The sequence below is a fragment of the Ostrinia furnacalis genome, unplaced genomic scaffold (assembly GCF_004193835.3).
Source record: "Ostrinia furnacalis isolate ACB-3 unplaced genomic scaffold, ASM419383v2 OfSCF5217, whole genome shotgun sequence".
In the NCBI taxonomy this organism is placed as follows: domain Eukaryota; kingdom Metazoa; phylum Arthropoda; class Insecta; order Lepidoptera; family Crambidae; genus Ostrinia; species Ostrinia furnacalis.
This window is the reverse complement of record NW_021135456.1, coordinates 190609-210541: the sequence shown is the minus strand read 5'-3', so window position 1 is coordinate 210541 and position 19933 is coordinate 190609. Positions and strand designations below refer to the sequence as shown.

Below are 19933 nucleotides of genomic sequence, written 5' to 3'. Positions count from 1 at the left end.
TGTCAGTGTCAGTTTACCGCGGTCCGCCGCGATCAATCCACAAAAAGGAAACTTTGTTTTTTGTTGAGCGATCTTTTACGAATTTTTGAATTAATTAACCCTATTCATTGCAACATAAATGTAGGATGTAATGTGTATGTTGTGCCTGTGGTAGCAGATAGCCTCGTATTGATCTTAGATTTTGAATTGTATCATCGCGTAAGTTGTTCAAATTATTGATCCGCTGCAAATATGATTCCAAACGAGATTTTTGCTGAAGATCTGATGAGTACTGTAATAAGATACGGCTTGTATATTGGAGCGGCGTTCCAGTTAGTCTGCCTCCTCGCTTGTGCCGCCATTGTAGATGACCAGTGCGAGCCCCATGCGTATGAAAAGGTATAATATAAAATAGTACTTTAATGAGCCCTAAAAACAAAATTTTACGATTTGCATGAGTAATTTAGTCAAACCAAGACACTTGATTTTGAATGGAATGAACTCAGTTCAGACAATCTCTAAAAAGGCAGACTGCTCTACGTTTATTTAACTAGAGAGCAATAAACAAAGATCTAAATAAAATATTAAATCTTATTTTAGACCGATTAACTAGCAATAAATTACTTGCTAACATTTCCAACTAATCAACCTGGTAGTTAGAGCCAAGACATTAGGTATATCAGAGCTATATTTATCTTATTGCAGACGTACACAGACAGTGATGAATGCAGCTCAGAGCAATCCTCGCCCGGTCACCGTGCTACTATGTCCAGAGCGCGACGGCATGACAAGAAAAAGAGGCGTTAGCCAAAATGGAAACCTTTGAAATGAAACCGACTCCAATAACCAATATGGTTATTTTTATTTCAGATATTTTCAAAATAGTATTAGAGATCTGTATTTTTATTTCCTTAAATGTGATAATTTTGATAGTAACAATTTTGATCAATGTATTTAATGTTTTAAACTTTTTTTACTTAGATTTAAGTAAGCATTTACTTGTTTATTGAAAGTTTGTTAGATTTATTATTGATAAGTATAAAAATAACTTTATTTAATGACAAAGATTTTGAGACATATTTTATCCATGTCAGAATAGGTTTTTTTAGCTAATTGCTTGCCATTAAATTCAGGGTGTAACAATAAGTTTGTGAAAAACATGAAATTCAAATCTGACCTTGATTTTAAATCAGAAAAAAATTGGTAATATTTTTTTTACAAACTTCTTGTTGAGATTCTGTATAATGTTAATAAAATATACCTAATCACTCATATACTCATTAGTAATTTACTTATGTAACTTGTAGGATGTGATTATTGCAGTATTCCAATGACGAGAATATCTAATGCCAAATCAAAATAGTAAATACACAATGTAGATTTGTCACAAATTCCCTTGAACCTTATGGAAGGTGGTTTTACTTAAAGGTAACTTTTGTATTTAAAAAAGCCAGCTGCTAAGAATAAATAACAAGGCCTATAGGACATAGAATGTAGCATTGATGTTTTGTATAAACTAGAATGTCACAATGTGGTTTTCAATACTGTCTAATATTTAAATAAAACATGCTACATTTTAATAAAGCTTTTATTTGTGAAACGGACTAGAATTCTTACAAAATAGTGATTATTGCTTGTGTATTACATCACAACTAGTAAATAGAAATCTCATTATAAAATTATTCAACACTTTGTACAATTTAAGCACATCATAAGTACATTTAATTAACAACATTTAAGGCATTGCTTGTGAATATAAACAGTAGCACCAATTCCTTGATAATAGTTGTAATTGAACAATAAATTCATCACAATTCATTAACAATATGGCACAATTTAGTAAAAATATCCTAGAAGCTATTTTTTTAAATCTTTACAATAATAATATATTTTTAACTAAAAATACTAATAAATAATTCATCAATATAATATCTACAAATTGTTATTTGCAATCTACTAATAACGCCAATGTAAGAAATAGTTTATTTGTACGTAATTAATACATATATAAATGCAATAACTAAAGCAACTACAAGCGTTTAAAAAGTAGTAGAAAAATTCTGCGATTTCAACGCAGTCAATAAATCGTTTTCGGTCAAAAACTGCTTAAATGCATCAAATTTCTTAAAACATATCGTAACACAACAGGACTTTGAGCCTCCTGTTTTGCTGCAACAGGAACCCTGCTCCTTGGGAGTGCTATTTTTGGACCCAGAGTTACAGCATGTCTCCGGTCCCTCACTGATATGACAAGAGCATTTTAGGTGATCAATGATATCTGTAGAAGGCGATTCCTCTTCACATTCATGTAATGTAAAAACACCCAAGTCCTCCAAATTAGTATTGTTGTGTCTTCGATGATAGTGTAGAAACGTGTTGTGATTTGTGTCCGTAGCTCGACCACAGCCAACCGCACACTTCATAGCTGCATGATCACACTTGCAGTCAACACATGAACATTTATCTTCCGTACAGCACTTATCCTTTTTAGGGGTCTCTTCTTCAGGATTGCAGTTTCTACATTCCCCACCAGAGGGGTCACATTTGCAATCTTTACATGAACAGATGCCTGCATCTGCTGCTAATTGTTCCAATGCATTCCTTTTAGCTATTTCTTTCCCAAAAATATTCTCGGTCCTCACAACATACATGTCTGAAGGAGGCTCATTGTCAAATAACAGTGTATCTTCTAAATCGAGTTCTGTGTTGAAGAGAACAGAGTTAGCTGGATTTATTTCAATGTTTTGCTGCACTTTTGATGGTGGCGGAGTATTCAGAGATCTATCATCAATAGGATCTTTTAAAAAAGAATCAATATCACTTTCAAGTTTAGTAGCGTCTAAATTCGTAACTAGTTCGGAGTCGTTGAAAACTTTATCGCCGATATCCAGTATGTTAGGGGTGTCCAATTCAAAGGAATCTTGAGATATAATGTTAGCTGTGGGTGCGTTATTCGAATTGAGGTCAATGTAACTTTGCATGTGAGTCGGGACGAAGGTTGCAAGAGTGAAAATGCTTTCTGGAGCTTTTTCTTTGATACTCACTGGGGTTTCCGATATTGAGGCTGCTAGGGCGCTGACGTCAACCCAAGGTGCTTGGACTTCTACCTCATTCGCCATAGCTAATTGCATTGCCTTCGGTTTGATATCCATTTTTATAGGATCCTCGATAGAAGTCAAACCGATTGGCTGAAGATCGCAAACGTCGACCCAAGCATCTTTTTTGGGTTTTTCAACATCGTAAGGCGAAACGGCAACATCGATATTCAAGTCGTAGTCGATAGGTTTAGGTATGTTAGTCGCGTTATCGAACAGCAATTCCGTTATATCTACACTTGTACTTGTGAGGGGGTTCACTGCAGTAATATCCTCGAGACTGCCATCCGTCGAGTTAGATTCTGTTGTTATTCTTCCGAAGGATTCTAAGAGGCTTTCCCAGTTCATAGGGTCGGTTGTGGGCTTAGATGTTTCGATGATGGTAACTGTTGGTGCTTCAGGTTCCTGTAACGAAATATTAACATTTTTAAAAATAATGAATTTAAGAGGAATACTTACATAAGAGTTTAATGTAGGTACAGTTTAGATCGAACATTATTGAAACACACATGCCGACAGCTTTCGTCGCTGATATGAATAGGCACATATTGACCACATCCACCCATTATTTTTTTAAATGGTTAAGCATATTGCATCTCATACTCATTAACTCTATAACGAATTAAGAATAGGTTCAAGCCCATGATTGGTCTAGACCTATGTAGATACATATTGAAAATCGGTCAATCGCAAACAGCTGTAAACATTGAATTTTTGGATAGATCCAGTGTAATCTGTAACCTAGTTATTCATACAGTTTGAAAGAGCTCATTAAACACTTTCAGGATCAGTCTCCAATTTTTCGATATCTTGTATAGAGAGAGATTCGAGTGAGATCACTTATCGTTTCACCCTGTATAGTATTTGTAACACTAACCTGTCGTATTCGAACATGAGCGAAGACATTGGGTGCGGCGCGGTGGGTCCGGCCGTGTGCCTTGAGGTGGTGCGACGCCGTGAACGACTTGCCGCATCCTTCGGTCCTGCACCTGGAAGGATAGATAACGATAGATAGATCGTTTAGACGCAACTGGTCCAATTCGTAATTGGGCCAATCGTGAAAAATTCACAAATTCGCGATTAGTCCAATTCGCTATTGGTCCAATTCGCTTTTTTCTGCAATACTAGTAAAAGTTGAATAACCTCCTTAAATTATTTCTTTCATTTTGGATATCCTTTTATTTTGGACCAATTACGAATTGGACCAATAGCGAATTGGACCAATCGCGACTTGGACCAATCGCGAATTGGACCAATAGCGAATTGGACCAATAGCGAATTCGACTAATCGCGAATTTGTGAATTTTTCACGATTGGACCAATTGCGATTGGGATGACCTTTTATTGAGATGCACAATGCACATTACGGCTACAGCTTGCTGATCTCGGTAGTTAATGAGGACTACCGTATTTCTTCTTAAATCTTCTTATTCTGTTTATGGCCAGGTCTGAGATATTATAGCCCACAGAGTGGTCTCTCCAAGACTTATTTAAACTCAGGTCAGTAAGAAGGTTCGTCAATCGCTAGTGGATCAGGCATTGGAGCTAACTGGTAGGCGTAAATAAATACGATACTAATGAGTATCATTGCATTTGCATCTTTGTAGGTAGCGCTACTTTAAAGTATGACGACCGAGTGTGAGTCGATAGTGGCGCCAACTAGTGAGTAAAAATACTGTAGCCCATTGCAGCGCACGCAAATATAGGCCCATAAAATTCGGCAATATTAGGTACAGATTTTATTTATTTAATTAAGTATGTAACTAGCTGACCAAGAGATAAAATACTATAATCATTTACGGACGACCATTTTAACATCTACTAGACGCCGAAAAAATCGTATCTTCGGCAGGTAAAAAGCGCCAAAAAAAGTATTTATTTGAACCGCTTTCATTCAACCCCAACTATCATCAAACTTACTTATAAGGCCTCTCTTGTGTGTGCGTTCGGATATGTTTCTTCAGGTCGCTGAGGGTAGTGAAGAACTTTGTGCAGCCGTCAGCTTTGCAGTTGAATGTGTCCCCGCTGTGTAACCGTTGGTGCGCCCGGAGTCTGAGAATAAGCAGCACTAATTAGTATGATGCAATAAAAGTAAAATTATTTGAGTTACATCAAGATCTAAAGCCCACTTGTGTCATACTATGAAAATCTCGCTCTACCCCTAAAACTCAAAACTCATTTTAATTTTGCAAGTAGGCTTTTAAAAAGCACCTTTACACATCCCAATATTAACCCTACCACTGCTTCGGAACAATAAATGGACCAGTCACTGCTAAGAAGAAGCAGCGCAAGAAACAGCCTCTTTTTCAAGGGTTTAGTCTTTGAACCATTACCATTTTCCCTTGGTGGATTCTTGGTGATTAAGGCTGATTAAGGAAATATTTATGTAACACTAGTACTGCAGTGTAAATGTAAGTTAAATGAGTATTTCGACCATAACAGTATTTCCGGCGGAGGATGTGGCCGACCACAAATCTGTAGATAACTTCCATTATTAGTGAATATTAACAAAGAACTGGTGGTTACAATAAAAAAAAAAACAGATTTCTAATATGGTGTTATATTGATAGCGCAAAGAGAAAAAAAGTGTTTTACTTAAAAGTCTGGGACTTAAGGAACTTAAAGGAACGGCTGCTTAATTTTAAAAACTTTCGTAACATACGTGAACTGAACTGACTATTACAGATTTTTTTTATATCTAACTACATTCGTACATTATACACTTATTACATTCGTATATTATACATTATACACTTTCGGTTTAGGTACTAATGAAATGCTTTCTACTAAATAACAGTACTAACATTAAAAATTTAATGCAACGGTTTCAATCAAGTATGCATGGATTGGGGACGCATTACTTTCACTCATGTGTAAATTGTTATGTGAAAAAAGTTGACCTCTATTACATCCCTTTGTGGATTTCTAACAAACGATTAGGCTTTAAACTGACCCATATATCGTATCGTATACGCCAGATGTTTAGTAGGCTGGTAGCAGTTACATAACACTCTTGACATTATCGATATATCATCGTGAACATCATAAAATGATAACACTGATAGTGTAAAATGTAATATTTACTATTCATAACGTAATAGTACCAGTACAAAAACTGACTAAACTAGATAATATATTACGTTATCTGTTTAACTTGATCTTCAAGTGCTTTTCGGTGGTTATTTTTAATATCGTGCGGATTTTATCATCATTCCCCCACCCGTCGCGTGCGAATTCCACGCATTACAATTAATTCTTGTATGAAAAGGACACTTGCGGGTGTCACACATGCGGTGCAATTCCGCATCTGTGATGAAATCCGCACCATATTAAAAACACCCTAAGCCTAGGCGCAGACTGCAAACTTATTGACGGCCGATAGTTTAGTCGGACAGTTAATCAGTAAGAGCATTTGTATGGAAGTGCGCAAATTACACCGATTTATTAATATCGGCCGATTCTTTACTTTATACAAATTAAAATCGGGCCCAACTATCGGCCAACTAAAAGTCGGTGGTCTGCGCCTAGGCTCAACTTAAATGAGAAAGCATTTTAGTAGCCAAAGCATATTATTTATCACTCAAGACTGACCTGTACAGTGTATTGAATGCTTTCCTGCAGTTGCCAGTGTTACATGCAAACGGTTTCGCCTTTGTGTGGGCCCGTACATGGATTTTCAGACTGTATGATGTGAGAAATGCTTTGTCGCATGATTGCATTGGACATTTGAACCTATATTCACCTGAAATATCAAATATTAGTCAAATATTACATTATAGCAATTTACATTTTTCTTTTGTTTTACGTTCCTAAAGCTGTCAATTATAATTTAAATTATTACAATAACTTACATAGGCTGAATTGTACCACTTTGTACCATCTTACTTTAAAATTAACAAAAATCTGTCAAACTCCATACAAAAAACACCGGATATTGTTATAGGTGGTGCAACTCGGCCACAATAACTTTACTAGCTTTCAACTAGCAGCTAATGTTCTGTCCTATCTAACAAACCTAATGTATTGTGTAGCAGCCAAAAACATACCAACAAAACACTAAAATGAAACAGGTGTGTGCTGTTAATGATGCATGCTCAAGAAAGGCTACTGATATGTTGCCAAGTGTGTGTTAGTGAAGAACTTCATAAAAATAGTTCCGTGCAAAAATATGAAATTAACATTTTCATTGAACTTTGATCTGCAATTATTAAGGTTCATTTAACTGCCCGTTTCGGACCAACCTCACCATTTACACAAAAAATAAAAATTTTGGGTTTTTTACGTAATAAAACCAAATTCATATTTATTTATTGTTACATCTTTGAAATATTATAGGTGACGTTACCTTTATGTGTTTTCATGTGTGTTCGCAGATTACCAACTGTGCTGTAAGTGCGTTCGCAACCCTCATATTCACATTTATATCTTGCTCCGTTGTCCTCTGACTTTCTCTTACTGGTTTCCATATTTTTTGTACTATCATCGTTTTTTCCCATGTCTGATATTGGTTCATTCTGACTGAAAAAAGGTAAAGAAACTACAGAAATGTTTTAAATATTTATGTTCAAGTTGTATTTTAATAATAATAGGTCTTAAATTGGATAACTGAATTGTAATTTGATGAATAAAATTGATAGCCAAAATAAGATGATACATTGGTAGTCACCAATTCATCACTTGAACTATGTTACATTCATTTCTAAACCTTTTATAGCAACTTTGAGCTCAAATTACAAAACATTATCGAAATAGTAATTACCTCTTGAAAGTAACCTGAGGATACACTCGTTGGGAACACAAAATTAGGATATTCGCATCACATCATGATGGTAAAGTACCAAAATAGAATGCCCAAAAATGAAATAGACGAAGAAGACCACATACGTAGATTTTGATAAGTGTGAGCGAGATAGACTACTATTGACAAACAGCTGATTGAGTGAATTCTTTAGCGGCAATAAATACGGCGCCAATGGAAACTATCACTTAATTAACTCACTTGATACCTGTATTAATGTTAAATTCCACTTACAATCCCAAAGCATCTTCAACATCTAATACTACGTCGGATTCACGACTTGTAGTCACAATTTTATCACCATCATCCCGATTATAGCTTGTTTGAGAAGATTCTAACTTTTTGTTAACTTCACTATGTTTGCAGGCACTGTCATTATTTAAATTAAATTCCTCACTTAAAAAAATATTTAAATTGTTTTGTTTTTTATTCTCATTTCTACTGTCACCGAGCCATGCGGCGGCCATGATTTTTTAATGATGAAAAATTAGAGCTGTCCTTTATTTTATCTGTCAACGTAAAATCATAAACTGAAAACCGGTTATTGCACAGATATGGATTAGAGTAGATACAGCAAGTTGCTCGTCAAAGCGTGCCATTCCGATATGTCCAAATGGACATACATGGTCGAGTGATGTTCATGTAATCCGATTACAACAATCGGTTACGAAATTTTACGAGAACAGTAGTACGAACACGGTAGAAAGAAGAAATTATTTACGGATTGAGAATTGTAATTAACAGCACAAGTAACAAATAAATCAAAAAGTTAGGTCAGTGATCGCAGTATAAGTATAGACTTATACTGTTAATATAGACTTATACGTTAGTATACGACGGCACTGGATTTTGTCGTTTAGAAATATCTTCAAAACTAGGTACTATGAAAGAAAACGTATTGGCAAAACTACGCATTTTTACATTTGNTAGACATGTATTAATATACACGAAAGAAAACTCAAAATTGGTTCACAAAGCCTTACTTGTATCATTTGGCACAAAATTATTTTCTTTTCTATACGTCGTAGAAACATACCGATTAGATACAAAAATAGCTAATTTTTCAGAGATTCACATTATGTTATAAAGTCAATTTTGATCTAAGTCGAGTTAGATCCCTTTTCACTGGGGGTACAGAATTGAAACTTCAAAGCTTTGTCAACAGATGGCGCTAAATATGAAATTGGATAGTGAGTCAATGTTGCGGAACTATGTATGCGCCTGCGCTGGCTGAGAACTCCTGGCTGCTGAACTCCCGTTATAATGAACACCACTTGTTGTCTGCGCGGGCAGTGCGTCGACCGTCGACCGCACGCCCTTCCACTCACGCGAATGTATCATCTTCACACTCGAACATAATTTCGCGTGTATAAAAGTGTGCTGCACTAATTTCATAATATTACTCCTAGTTCAATAATTACAGTTTAATTAATAAAATGTGTTGGAGAAATTTATCAGTTTACATTCATCTGGTAAGTGAAAATATAATTTGCAGTTAATTTTATTGATGGCTCTGAAAAGTTTTATGAATTATTTATTTAAACACAGCGATTTAGTCATAGTTTCTTAAATAAATATTTATTGTTTATAGATGCATAACTTTAACACCTCTAAAATTGATTTCTCTTAGCACGATCAGACTGTATGATGGAAAATAATCTCTGTATAATTATTAATTATTTAAAATATGTTCAGTACTTAGACAATTTAAGTTGGTTTTTCAATTATGTAGGTGCGTGTAGGTATATTTATGTTTTTGTAATATAATAAATATCAGAAAAGAAATGAGTATCATCAAACGTTGTTATTGTTGTTTAAGTTTAAGTTTTCGATTATTTGAATAAAAATGTAATAATTTTCTAAATATTATTATTTAAATTGAGAAATGTAAATGCTGATGTTCGCTTGGAAATAATTGATTATGATTAGTGCTTTTCACTATTTTTGCCCTGGAAATAATGACTAAAAGCAATAATTATAAAAGATAACTTAACTCGTTTGTAGTATGCTTGACTGACTCATCGCGTATGCATTTAGAGCGAACAGACCGTGAGGAAGATAGGTAAAAAAGGCTTGAATCAGTGGGTGAAGCTTATCTTCAAGTTTACTGTTAACCGCGCACCCATTCGCCGTCTAAGCGCATTAACGTGTCATTAGTTAAAGGTTGCTGACCGACAACACGCCACATAATATTACCCATCTTCAACTCAATTATAATCTCATTATGACCAAAACTTTGAAATTACCAACAATGATCTAACAAGCCTAACAAGAACTGTTAAATTCCTTAAAAAGTAACACTAGTTTTTTGACACGAGCGCGTATCTAGAAGTGGTTTCGCAAAGAGAAACGGGTTGAATTGATACGTAACAGGATTTTTAACTGTCCTTTGCGTTCCTATTTCTTGTGTTTTCAATAGCCTCAAATTGCTACAGTTCTATCGTTAAGACATTTTCTAATATTATTTATTGACATAGCAGCATTGTTAATACACTATACCTACATTCTGCAATGTTTTAGTTACATCTACCCGCAGCTTTACATAGAAAGCTGTGTTTGTATTTGTTCATATTTAGAGAGCACTAAATTGGTACTATGCCAATAAAGTAGTGAAACTGTCGTTCAAATAAAGCTTTCGCTGGCTATTACTTAGAATGTTGATAGTGTTTATACCATGGCTGGTAGGTAATACTCGGAAATCAAGCATTAAAATGTCGTTCAAGAACGTGCGATCCATACAACTGAGTCAAGAGACCACTGAACACTTTCGCTACTTTTTCTTTATACATATAAATTTCACTTTTCTATCTATTTCCTTGGCTCGCCAAAAGTCCCAATGGAGTTCGTAATAATAGTAATCCATATTCATGGGAATAAGTATTGCATCAAAAGAAAATACTTATACCTACTTAACAGCCGGAGTGCTATTTAATGATGTATGATGCAATGGAAATACTACATAATGTAGTGAGGAAATATAATTATTAAGTAGTTACAGGTACTAAAACGGTAACCTGAGCTACAGTAGATAGATTAAAAGAGAAATTTGAAATTTCACCGGGCTAATCAACCTCGACACTCGAAGTATCATATGAAAAGGCCGTAAAATAAACCGGCGTATACACTTGACACCTGGTTGTACAAGCGGTTCAATGACATGTTACTTATACACAAATGACCTAGAAATCTTTTACTGACACTTTCTTCTTGAGGGTCTTTTCGATTCGCAGCACAACCAAGGTGGCTCCATTGTTTATAGTGCAACAAACACCGGACGTTCATGATGAGCTCACTACATATTGGTCAGCCCAAGTTAATTGCATTGCTCCAAAAACCATAAGGACTACCTACTTAAATTCACAACGTAGTAAACATTCCAATATTTCGGAAGAAAATAAACAAAACAATTATAGCCTGACCAGGAACATAAAAACCCTCGCCATGTTGCGGAAAATTAATGGTACTAATTTCTTTTAATGGCAACAGTAACTGAAAACTTCATTGACATGTCACCTTGCATGTCAGTCTATTGCTGTCAAAGTGTAAACAAACTTTATTTTAAATGTGCGCAATTGATTTTGTGAATTAAATTGCTAAAATCATTTTATAGTCGTGAAAGAAAAGTGGTTCACAATGTGTTAAAGTATTTGTTGAAGAGAAATACTAAGGGTTCGGACAATATTTTCATTGAATAATGTTTCCGACAAAGGTTGTCAAATTGACTGACATGTTTATCGTATAGTACAGTCAACTATGAAAATTAGCTGTGGTTTGTTTCAACTACCTATTTTCAAGTTTTTTGTCACTTTGTAAGTATTGAATTTTATGGAATTGGGAAAGAAGTACCGAGTTTGAAGCGTTCATGAGCAGACATCGTAGTTGAATATTCAAGTTCAGAATTTGATTATTGATGAATAATAATAAAATCCTACTTGCTCGATTGATGGTTTCATTTAATTTATTTAAACCAGTTTACCTATAGTATAATATTATTTGTTAATTTATAAAAATATTAAATTAGCCTATAATCCTGAATCCTGATACATACAGTTAGCCTATTAATTTAATACAGGTACGACTGTACCCAGTGTTGCACTATCAAATGCAATTGAAGCGCCTCTATGCCAGGGTTTTTATGTTCCTGGTCAGGCTATAAGTAAAATATTGTCGATAATACTTATTTAATTTGAATAAATTGAAAAAAGAAACAATATAAAAAATACAAAAATAAAAGTTACTTTCACCACAATTACTCATGGATGGAATTTATACGATAACTCCCTTTACCCCAATTACGATGCTCACGTTTTTAATAGTAGTGCAGCGGTATATTGTAAAAGAACAAGAAAAAGGACGGGTTTTGTTTGTCATAGTGGGTCTGAGCCATTGGTTGCGGGAACTGTGTCATTCGGCCACGGCATACATACCGTCCCGCGACTCACGCGCTGCCTGATATCGTGAGGCAGCCAATAGACTATAAAATATAACAATTAATAAACTGTTCAGAGTAATAAATAATAAGATTTCACACAAAACAATTTGAAGTTATAGTAAAACTACTATTGATTTAATAGAAATTTATCATAAGCGTAAATTGTATGTAAACAAACATTAAATGTAATTTATACTAATGAATGACACAGATAAATTAAGCGTGGAGATTATGGCAAAACCCTCCACTTTAGTGGAGGAGGCTCATAGTCCAGCAGTGGACTGTAAAGGGCTGTTGATGATGACACAGATAAACAACAATATTATTGATGACTGAAAATGATAGATTAAGGATATTTTTTCTAATGATTAAGTTAGTAGGTAAGTCCTCTTTGTAGCGTAAGTAAGTAGGTTATTAATTAATATTATTATGGAATGAAAGCACACTTTCATGATACATAATTTGGAGTGATTTGCCATTGCCGTTTCACATTAGCCACCTAACCAGTGTGCTTTTCTTCACCGTTAGGCCCGAGAAATAAGAGGTTAGTTTTTCTAGCTAGGATAGTATTCTAGCAAGTTAGTAGGTACCTACTTATAACATTATAGTTTGCATATTTATAATTTTTATAATATTTAAAATACCTATCTACCCAACCTAACCTTGAATATTTTAGAATTTATACAGTCAGTGGTATCTTTATAAAGATGCATAACATTTTAATGATATACCTATAATTTCATAAAGATTTAAAAGTAAACCTTTTGGTTCTTTACATAAACAAGGTAGCAAATTAATTACGAAAAAAATGCTTTTATTTTTATTACCCAATAACTTTCAGATTTACTTATTCATACAATTTTTCAAATCAAACTGTATTGTATTTTTTTAAACGTGTTATTATTTGTCCATAATTATTAATTTATTAAACATTTTATTCAGGCGCTGATAGCATGCTGTATAGCTGCAGACTGTGGTCCAAGATTGAAATATGCGTGGGGAGACGCATTACAAGGATCAGACTGTCCCGGCCCAGATGGCACCCCTTATCCAAGGTAAATACCGGTTAAACAATTACTTTAATAGCACAACCCTCTATTGTGTTACCGGTTTTTAATATTTACAAACATTCGGTCCGGATCCCAATTTTTATTTCAAAATTATTTTGGCGGGAAACACACAAAGTAGGTAGGTAAGTCAAAGGTAAGTACCTACATTAAATTAATAATGTAGTTGTGCGCACAAAGTTACTAATTATGTAGCCTTTGACAATACTTTATGGATTTTCAAACGAATACACGTTTTGCAAAATTATTATAATTTTGCTAATGGTAACTAAACTAGGTGTGTAACCTACCTAACCGAAGTGGGTTGAATTTAATTGAAACCTTTTATAAATTTTGTATGTTGTTACCTACATATTTGGTTATTACTAGAAAATTTCTCTTACACGGTTATTATAGGACCTATATCGTACATTGACCTTGGTACACCCGGCATGGAACCGGTTTGATCGGGTAAAGTGCGCTTCGACTGGGCGAAAGAGAGACTAGCCAATGCTCGGCTTTGTCCGATTCTCGATCGGGAAACTTCGGCATTAACGTAACGACCCCCGCCGACCTTCGCCAGTCAGTCTGGGTTTTGTGCATTATCGAGTTCAGTCTGTCATTCTAGCTCACAGTGATTATTTTCTAGACACACCTAATGGCTGAAAGTATAAACACAGATGACATAAAGGTGGCTGTTAAAGGCGGTACATCGAAATGTAAACAGAATATGGAATCAAACAACTGCGATGTAGACCGAGAAGAATTTTATCGGCGAATACAAGAAGCATATCGAAGCAAAAAGGCGCCAAACACGTTCCTGCTTACGCCAGAAAAGTATGCGCTTGTACTTCAACAGGTGAAAGCGGCGAGGATAAGTCCCAAAAAGACTGCGTCGGACTATCGCCGAATAAAGCGGTACGTGGTAGTCGATACCCCACTTGGTGAAAGATTGTTCGCGGCACCCAAAGACAATCAACCGCCTCAGCAAATGTTTGTCAACACGCAAGAGATTTACGATATTATCCGTGACTGCCATTTAAAATACAATCATGGTGGCAGAAATCGTTTGATGACGGCACTGAAACCAATCTACAGGAACATTACTACTGAAAGCATTTTAGTTTATCTGCAGATGTGTTTGCCATGTAAAAGTAAGCTCATTAGGCGAGGAAAAGGGGTACGGAAAGATATTGAAGAAACATTTAAGCCTGAAGCAAGTAAAATTGACGACATTTTTAACGAAGATGACGATCCACTGGAGACAGAAATTGATATGCAGTTAGAATTAGAACCAGAAACAAATCAAGAGCAAGGAATAATATATCCCGAACTGTATTCTAGAGGTCAGTTGGATATTTTAGATGTAACGACTGATCCGAATGAAGAATATAAATACATGATGGTGTACAGAGACTTTGTGAATCAGTATATTCATTTGAAGCCTTTGAAGGCTATAAGCGTTGACGAGACGGTCGATGTTTTGTTAGATATTTTCTTAGTTTTTGGAGCGCCAAATATTTTGCAGTCTAAGAACGGGATAGCTGTGATCACACCTATTTGTAGGCGAATATGCGCTGCATGTCCTGAAATGAGGACTGTTCCAGGTAATGCGGTGTTTTCTAAGAACGAGTTTAAAGGAAAGTCCAATGAGGATATATTGAAGCAGCTTAACAAGTGGTTGGAAGTGAGCCAGAGCACGAAGTGGCACCAAGGCTTGAAGTTTGTCCAGCATTCCTTAAACACTACTTTCCAATCGACTATTTGCAGGACGCCATCTCAGTTAGTTTTTGGTACAAACCCTCGGATGGGATTGGCATCATGTATGTCCAAAAATGAATATGAACTCATACTGTCAGAAAGCGACTTGAAGGCAGCGTTAGATCAGAAAGAAAATAATAGTCACAGATCCCGGAAACAGCTGAAATTAGAAGAATCTTTGGTGTTGCCATGTAATTTTATAAAAGATGAGGCTATAGAGGAAGAAGTTAATGAAGAAATCTTCGACGAAAGTTAAAATTTAAAAATACTTTTAATACGCGCGTAGGCTGTTATTGATTTGTGTTTACTTAATAATTATGTTATCTTCTCGAATTATTTTTCTGCTTTCAAAAAACTGATAAATTATATTAACAGACTGTTACTTCATTGAGTTTCATTCATTCATTTACTTTATTCATTCCAAAGGAGTGAACGTACTCCTCTTTTACGTTCCCTAAAAAGTTGTACCTACCTACCGTATGTCAAAATGATACTTTGCTGAGTTGCACCATCTTCCTTTAACCGTAAAACAATAACCGGAGTTTGCTGTCAAACTCCAGTTAATGTTTTACGGTTAAAGTAACGTCAAAAGTCTGTACTTTTGACGTTTGTTAAAGTCAAAGTAAGATGGAGCAACCCAGGCTTATACACAGCAATTATACCTACCTAATTAACAAAATAAATGAAGACAAAAAAGATGCGGGTAGGCATGCACTGCAACGCTATTTAGCTTATCTCTTAATTTGTAAAATATTTTGGTTAATGTAGGTTGCGTGCGAGTCTCTTTGGTTTCAGATAGGCACGTAGAAATTTTATATATATTTTTTTCCTGTGCCCTGAGCACGAATGAATCGTATGTATTCCTTTTTATACAACTGTAGTTAGCCCTGTTTTGTTTTTCGTTCGTTCATTTCAGCCGAAAGACGTCCACTGCTGGACAAAGGCCTCCCCCAAGGATTACCACAAAGACCGGTCCTGCGCCGCTCGCATCCAGGCATTTCGTACCTACAAAGAAACAATTACCATCCATCATACCGCACACTATAACGAGTACGATGTTTTATTCGTGCTCCGGGTACTGTATTCTTAAAGTTTGAGTCATCTACATTATGAAAACTATTACGGAAGCATTACAATAGCATTTCTAATGCTGGCATTACATTATGATTATCATTATGGAGACTAACGGACTCCATAAGTACCGTCGAATTGAGATTATTCATCATATTCAGTTTTTATTCCTTACAACGCGCTAGATCAAGAAAATGAGTGAAGAAGAGCTATCATGCATACAGCGCCATCTCTTGTGGTACCTATTAAGCACATCACAATGAGTGGCATGCAATTTTTTTTACTCAGTAGTCAGTTTAGGCAGAGCCACAGATTAATAATAAAATTATGTAGAGCATAAATTTAGTTCTGGAACACATTTATAGATGACGCTTAAACCGAATTGTGCTTTAAAGCATTAACTTAGTTCTAGAGCAAACTTATAGATGACGCTTAAAACGAATTGTGCTTTAAAGCGTTAACTTAGTTCTAGAGCAAACTTAGAGATGGCGCTTATAATGAATTTTGGTATAAAGCGAGATTAAAAATGTGAAAGTAAATAAATTAAAACAATAATGAATAAAATGTGCGGCAATTTTAATGCGTTTAAGGATGTCTAGTACGTTGTTTTTAACATTCACAACTTGCAATAATAGATTACGTTTTGAATCGAAATGGAGGTCCTATTTTTACACCTTTAGCCCAACATCCTGGGGTGGGCATTAGACCATAGATGGGCAAGGTCCACCCGGCCCCCTTCCCCCATTGTGAACTTGGTGCTACATTCTTCGCCCAACAGTCATTTTCATTTCTAACTCTTACCATTCCAGGCACCTAATAAACAGAGCAGTCAAGACCGGTCCGTGGGGCCAGACGCGGCAGGGCCGGGCCGCCCGGACCCTGGACCCCGCGCTGATGAGGCGGGCTCTCCTGGACGCGCATCAAGGCTACTCCGAAGGCCTGGCCAAGGTCGAGAACGGCAATAGAACAGGTAGCTTTGTTATACGTTTTTTCTCCGCGTAGTTTTTTTACAAAGTAGATTGATCCATTGCTGGACAAAGACCTCCCCCAAGGATTTCCACAAGACCGGTCCTGCGCCGCCCGCATCCAGGCAACGCGACCTTCACCAGATCGTCCATCTTGACTCTTAATGATCCTCAAAAATCCAGACCCAAAAGACGTCGTAAGAAAATGGTAATAGCTGAGATCTCAAAATCTGAGGTCACAAAAAACCTGAATTCTAGTTTTACGAAAGAAAATACCTACTATCCCAATTAGCTAAATATTGGCAGCGTTGACGTTTTCTGAGTAGAAATTATTCAATTTGGAAAATAAGTGAATTTAATAAATATTATTTCATTAATTCAACTGCAGTCAGAGAATACATGGAAAGTTTAGTTAACACTGTTTTAAAGCCGATGAACAACAAGTTATTCGAAATAATTCCTGGCAGTTCAACTAAAAATAGCGTGATGGCGCGTTATCCCTTCAACTAGGTACGAGTAGCTCGCTAGCTCTGGTTCGAACTCATGATTAAATTCGTTGCGGGTTCTATGACAGTTAAATTGCCACGGGAGAAACTTGACCTTTACTGGTTGGGTTTTTATTGGCGGTAAAGCTCCCCCTGTATAGCCAGGATCTACTCCAGTTTAAAATAATAGGCAGTAATGTATGAAGAAAGAGCTTCTATTCTGTATCTACCTATGCCCGTGTATTTTTGATCGGTGTCAAATCGGAGTTTTTGGTGCGGGGTAGGTACGCGGGTGTTGCTCGCGGCGTGAAGGTCAAACGCCCAAGGTCATTGAGGACTCTAATCGCCTTAAATATAATATTCAAACCTTGCTCTCAATGTTCCAGGCCGTGGCATCAGCATGCCGAACATCACTCCATCACAGACCAGCGCTTGCGGCGGCGCGCGGCTGTGCCGATCGCGGTACAACACCACAGCACCCATGTACGGAGTCTCTCTGACGTCAGGGCAGCCCGTCACCATCGTCCAGAAGTTCCCTGATTTACTACAGCAGGTCGTGTTTGAGGTTTGCGAGTAAGTATTACACTTTGACGTGTTTTGATAGAGTAGGATAGGACCACATACAGACTCATTCTTCTTGTAGATATCATAAAGGAAGACTGTTTATGGGATAAATTGGGAAGACGAGATGGAGGTGAATGTTGAACTCCATTTTTATAGAGTATACCTACCTACCGCTGGGTAGAGGTTGAAACATTTGCCTAAATTAGAGAGGGTCGTGATTATTCGGTCAAGATTTTGACCTTTTGATGATGATAACAAAACGATGGTTAAGTAGAGTGGCTATGATACGCGCCACAATAATATTTTTTTACTTTCTAATCGACTTTAGGCGACAGATGTATGAGAGCTTATCGCCTAGAACCGATAAAATGCCTCTATGATTAAATCGTGGCGCACAATCCTAAGCTAGCTGGCAATGCTTCTGAAAAAACATCGGCTAAAGTTTCGGTAAGGCTGGACCATGCGGTAAATCTGTGACGTCACTGTAGGTATTTTTATTTATCACTGTATTTTCGGTCAAGTTGACACAATCGCGCTGAAGTCAATTACCACACCTTCCATTGTTGCCAAATCACACGTGAGAACGAATGCCATTGAGGTCAAGTATGACTAATCTGACTTTCCACAAACGCACAACAAAAGACAGTAAAATGTGGCTATTTGATAAGACGTTACTTGTCTTTGTTACCAATGAAATAGTTATTGATGTCCCTTACTGAACGCTTGTCTACTTAATGCGTTATTAGTTTCTACTCTCTATTTTTTTTATCCACAACGATTTAATTTCTTTTATTCTTATTTATCGCTTAGTTTCTAATCATTCACACCGAAACGTGTACCTAACACTGTTACTCGTCAGGGCTGGTTCAGATGTGTACCAGTAACAGTGTGACTCGTTGGGAAAAAGCAATCCCAGAAAATTACCCGTTAGAACTTCTTTCTTTGTTATTTCCCAAGGGTTTTATTTATGTTCATACCAATAAAATTCCTAGACACATTGTTCCTTGTGTTCTATTCTCGTAGTCGCATAATCGATTCTTATCTCGGATTACAATCATAAAGACATTTTTTATTTGTTTCAGATCAAGCGAGTGTTCTCTGGTCCGTGGATCCTGCACGCAAACCTACATCCCCTACTTATTCTTGGTTCTCCCCCTAGGCCCGGTTACCCTCACCGGTCAAGACTACGTGCTAGTCGAGTCTGGTTGTGTATGCAGACCTGACCCCATGCCATAGAACTGTCCAAAATTAGGTATCAACAAAGCACCTTCCGAAATTACGAGTAGTTCCGTGAAATAAGTATTATTTGGACTTTCTAAAAACAGGTATAATTTTATTGAAACCTAAGATTGAAACAATATTTCGTAGTTATGGTATCACTGGCTATAGTTGAATTTAGTCTTGCAACTCTGGGGTGATGTGTTGCTTCAATTTTCAGGACTACCACCTTTTTATCAAATTTATAATCGTATTCAATACCATCAGTATTAACCTTATCAATTTCATCATCATCATCGTCATTATTATTGAACTAAGTATTATTATTTCGTCGAACATTGGTGCAAGCTTGGACATTGGACAAGTGACTCGAGAATTTATCAACGAGAATTTTCTCAGTGAACAGATACGAATTACTAGTTGCATTTATAGATAAGATATTTAAACTAATATTACAGTGTTCATTGAATGGAAAGTTGACCAAGTAGGTATGTTGGTGTTTTGTAAAAAATATTTGAG

General features: G+C 36.2%; 4 protein-coding genes across 8 annotated transcripts; 3 read left to right on the top strand and 1 right to left on the bottom strand.

Moving 5' to 3' along the window:
- The first annotated feature begins 21 nt into the window (after nucleotides 1-21).
- LOC114360881 (protein anon-73B1) lies at nucleotides 22-1680 on the top strand. The gene is made up of 2 exons (XM_028315732.1): nucleotides 22-378; nucleotides 685-1680. Exons 1-2 carry the CDS (start codon nucleotides 232-234, stop codon nucleotides 784-786), a joined length of 249 nt encoding a protein of 82 aa, XP_028171533.1. The 5' UTR covers nucleotides 22-231; the 3' UTR covers nucleotides 787-1680.
- MTF-1 (Metal response element-binding Transcription Factor-1) lies at nucleotides 1224-8375 on the bottom strand. Of its 4 annotated transcripts, none has more exons than XM_028315728.1 (6): nucleotides 8107-8375; nucleotides 7420-7592; nucleotides 6666-6816; nucleotides 4995-5126; nucleotides 3952-4063; nucleotides 1224-3479 (listed from the first exon to the last, which is right to left on the bottom strand). In XM_028315728.1, exons 1-6 carry the CDS (start codon nucleotides 8337-8339, stop codon nucleotides 2019-2021), a joined length of 2262 nt encoding a protein of 753 aa, XP_028171529.1. In that variant the 5' UTR covers nucleotides 8340-8375; the 3' UTR covers nucleotides 1224-2018. The 4 variants fall into 4 exon arrangements, with proteins under 4 accessions (XP_028171529.1, XP_028171530.1, XP_028171532.1 ...); XM_028315729.1 differs by having other exon boundaries at nucleotides 7834-8196; XM_028315731.1 differs by having other exon boundaries at nucleotides 7420-7588; nucleotides 8107-8190.
- Nucleotides 8376-9116: 741 nt separating this feature from the next.
- LOC114360884 (uncharacterized) lies at nucleotides 9117-19817 on the top strand. Of its 2 annotated transcripts, none has more exons than XM_028315738.1 (5): nucleotides 9117-9344; nucleotides 13247-13359; nucleotides 16992-17152; nucleotides 18019-18205; nucleotides 19279-19817. In XM_028315738.1, exons 1-5 carry the CDS (start codon nucleotides 9309-9311, stop codon nucleotides 19430-19432), a joined length of 651 nt encoding a protein of 216 aa, XP_028171539.1. In that variant the 5' UTR covers nucleotides 9117-9308; the 3' UTR covers nucleotides 19433-19817. The 2 variants fall into 2 exon arrangements, with proteins under 2 accessions (XP_028171539.1, XP_028171540.1); XM_028315739.1 differs by lacking the exon at nucleotides 9117-9344 and adding an exon at nucleotides 10512-10553.
- Nucleotides 13877-15461, top strand: LOC114360883 (KRAB-A domain-containing protein 2-like). The gene has a single exon (XM_028315737.1). It carries the CDS (start codon nucleotides 14009-14011, stop codon nucleotides 15365-15367), a length of 1359 nt encoding a protein of 452 aa, XP_028171538.1. The 5' UTR covers nucleotides 13877-14008; the 3' UTR covers nucleotides 15368-15461.
- Nucleotides 19818-19933: the final 116 nt, after the last annotated feature.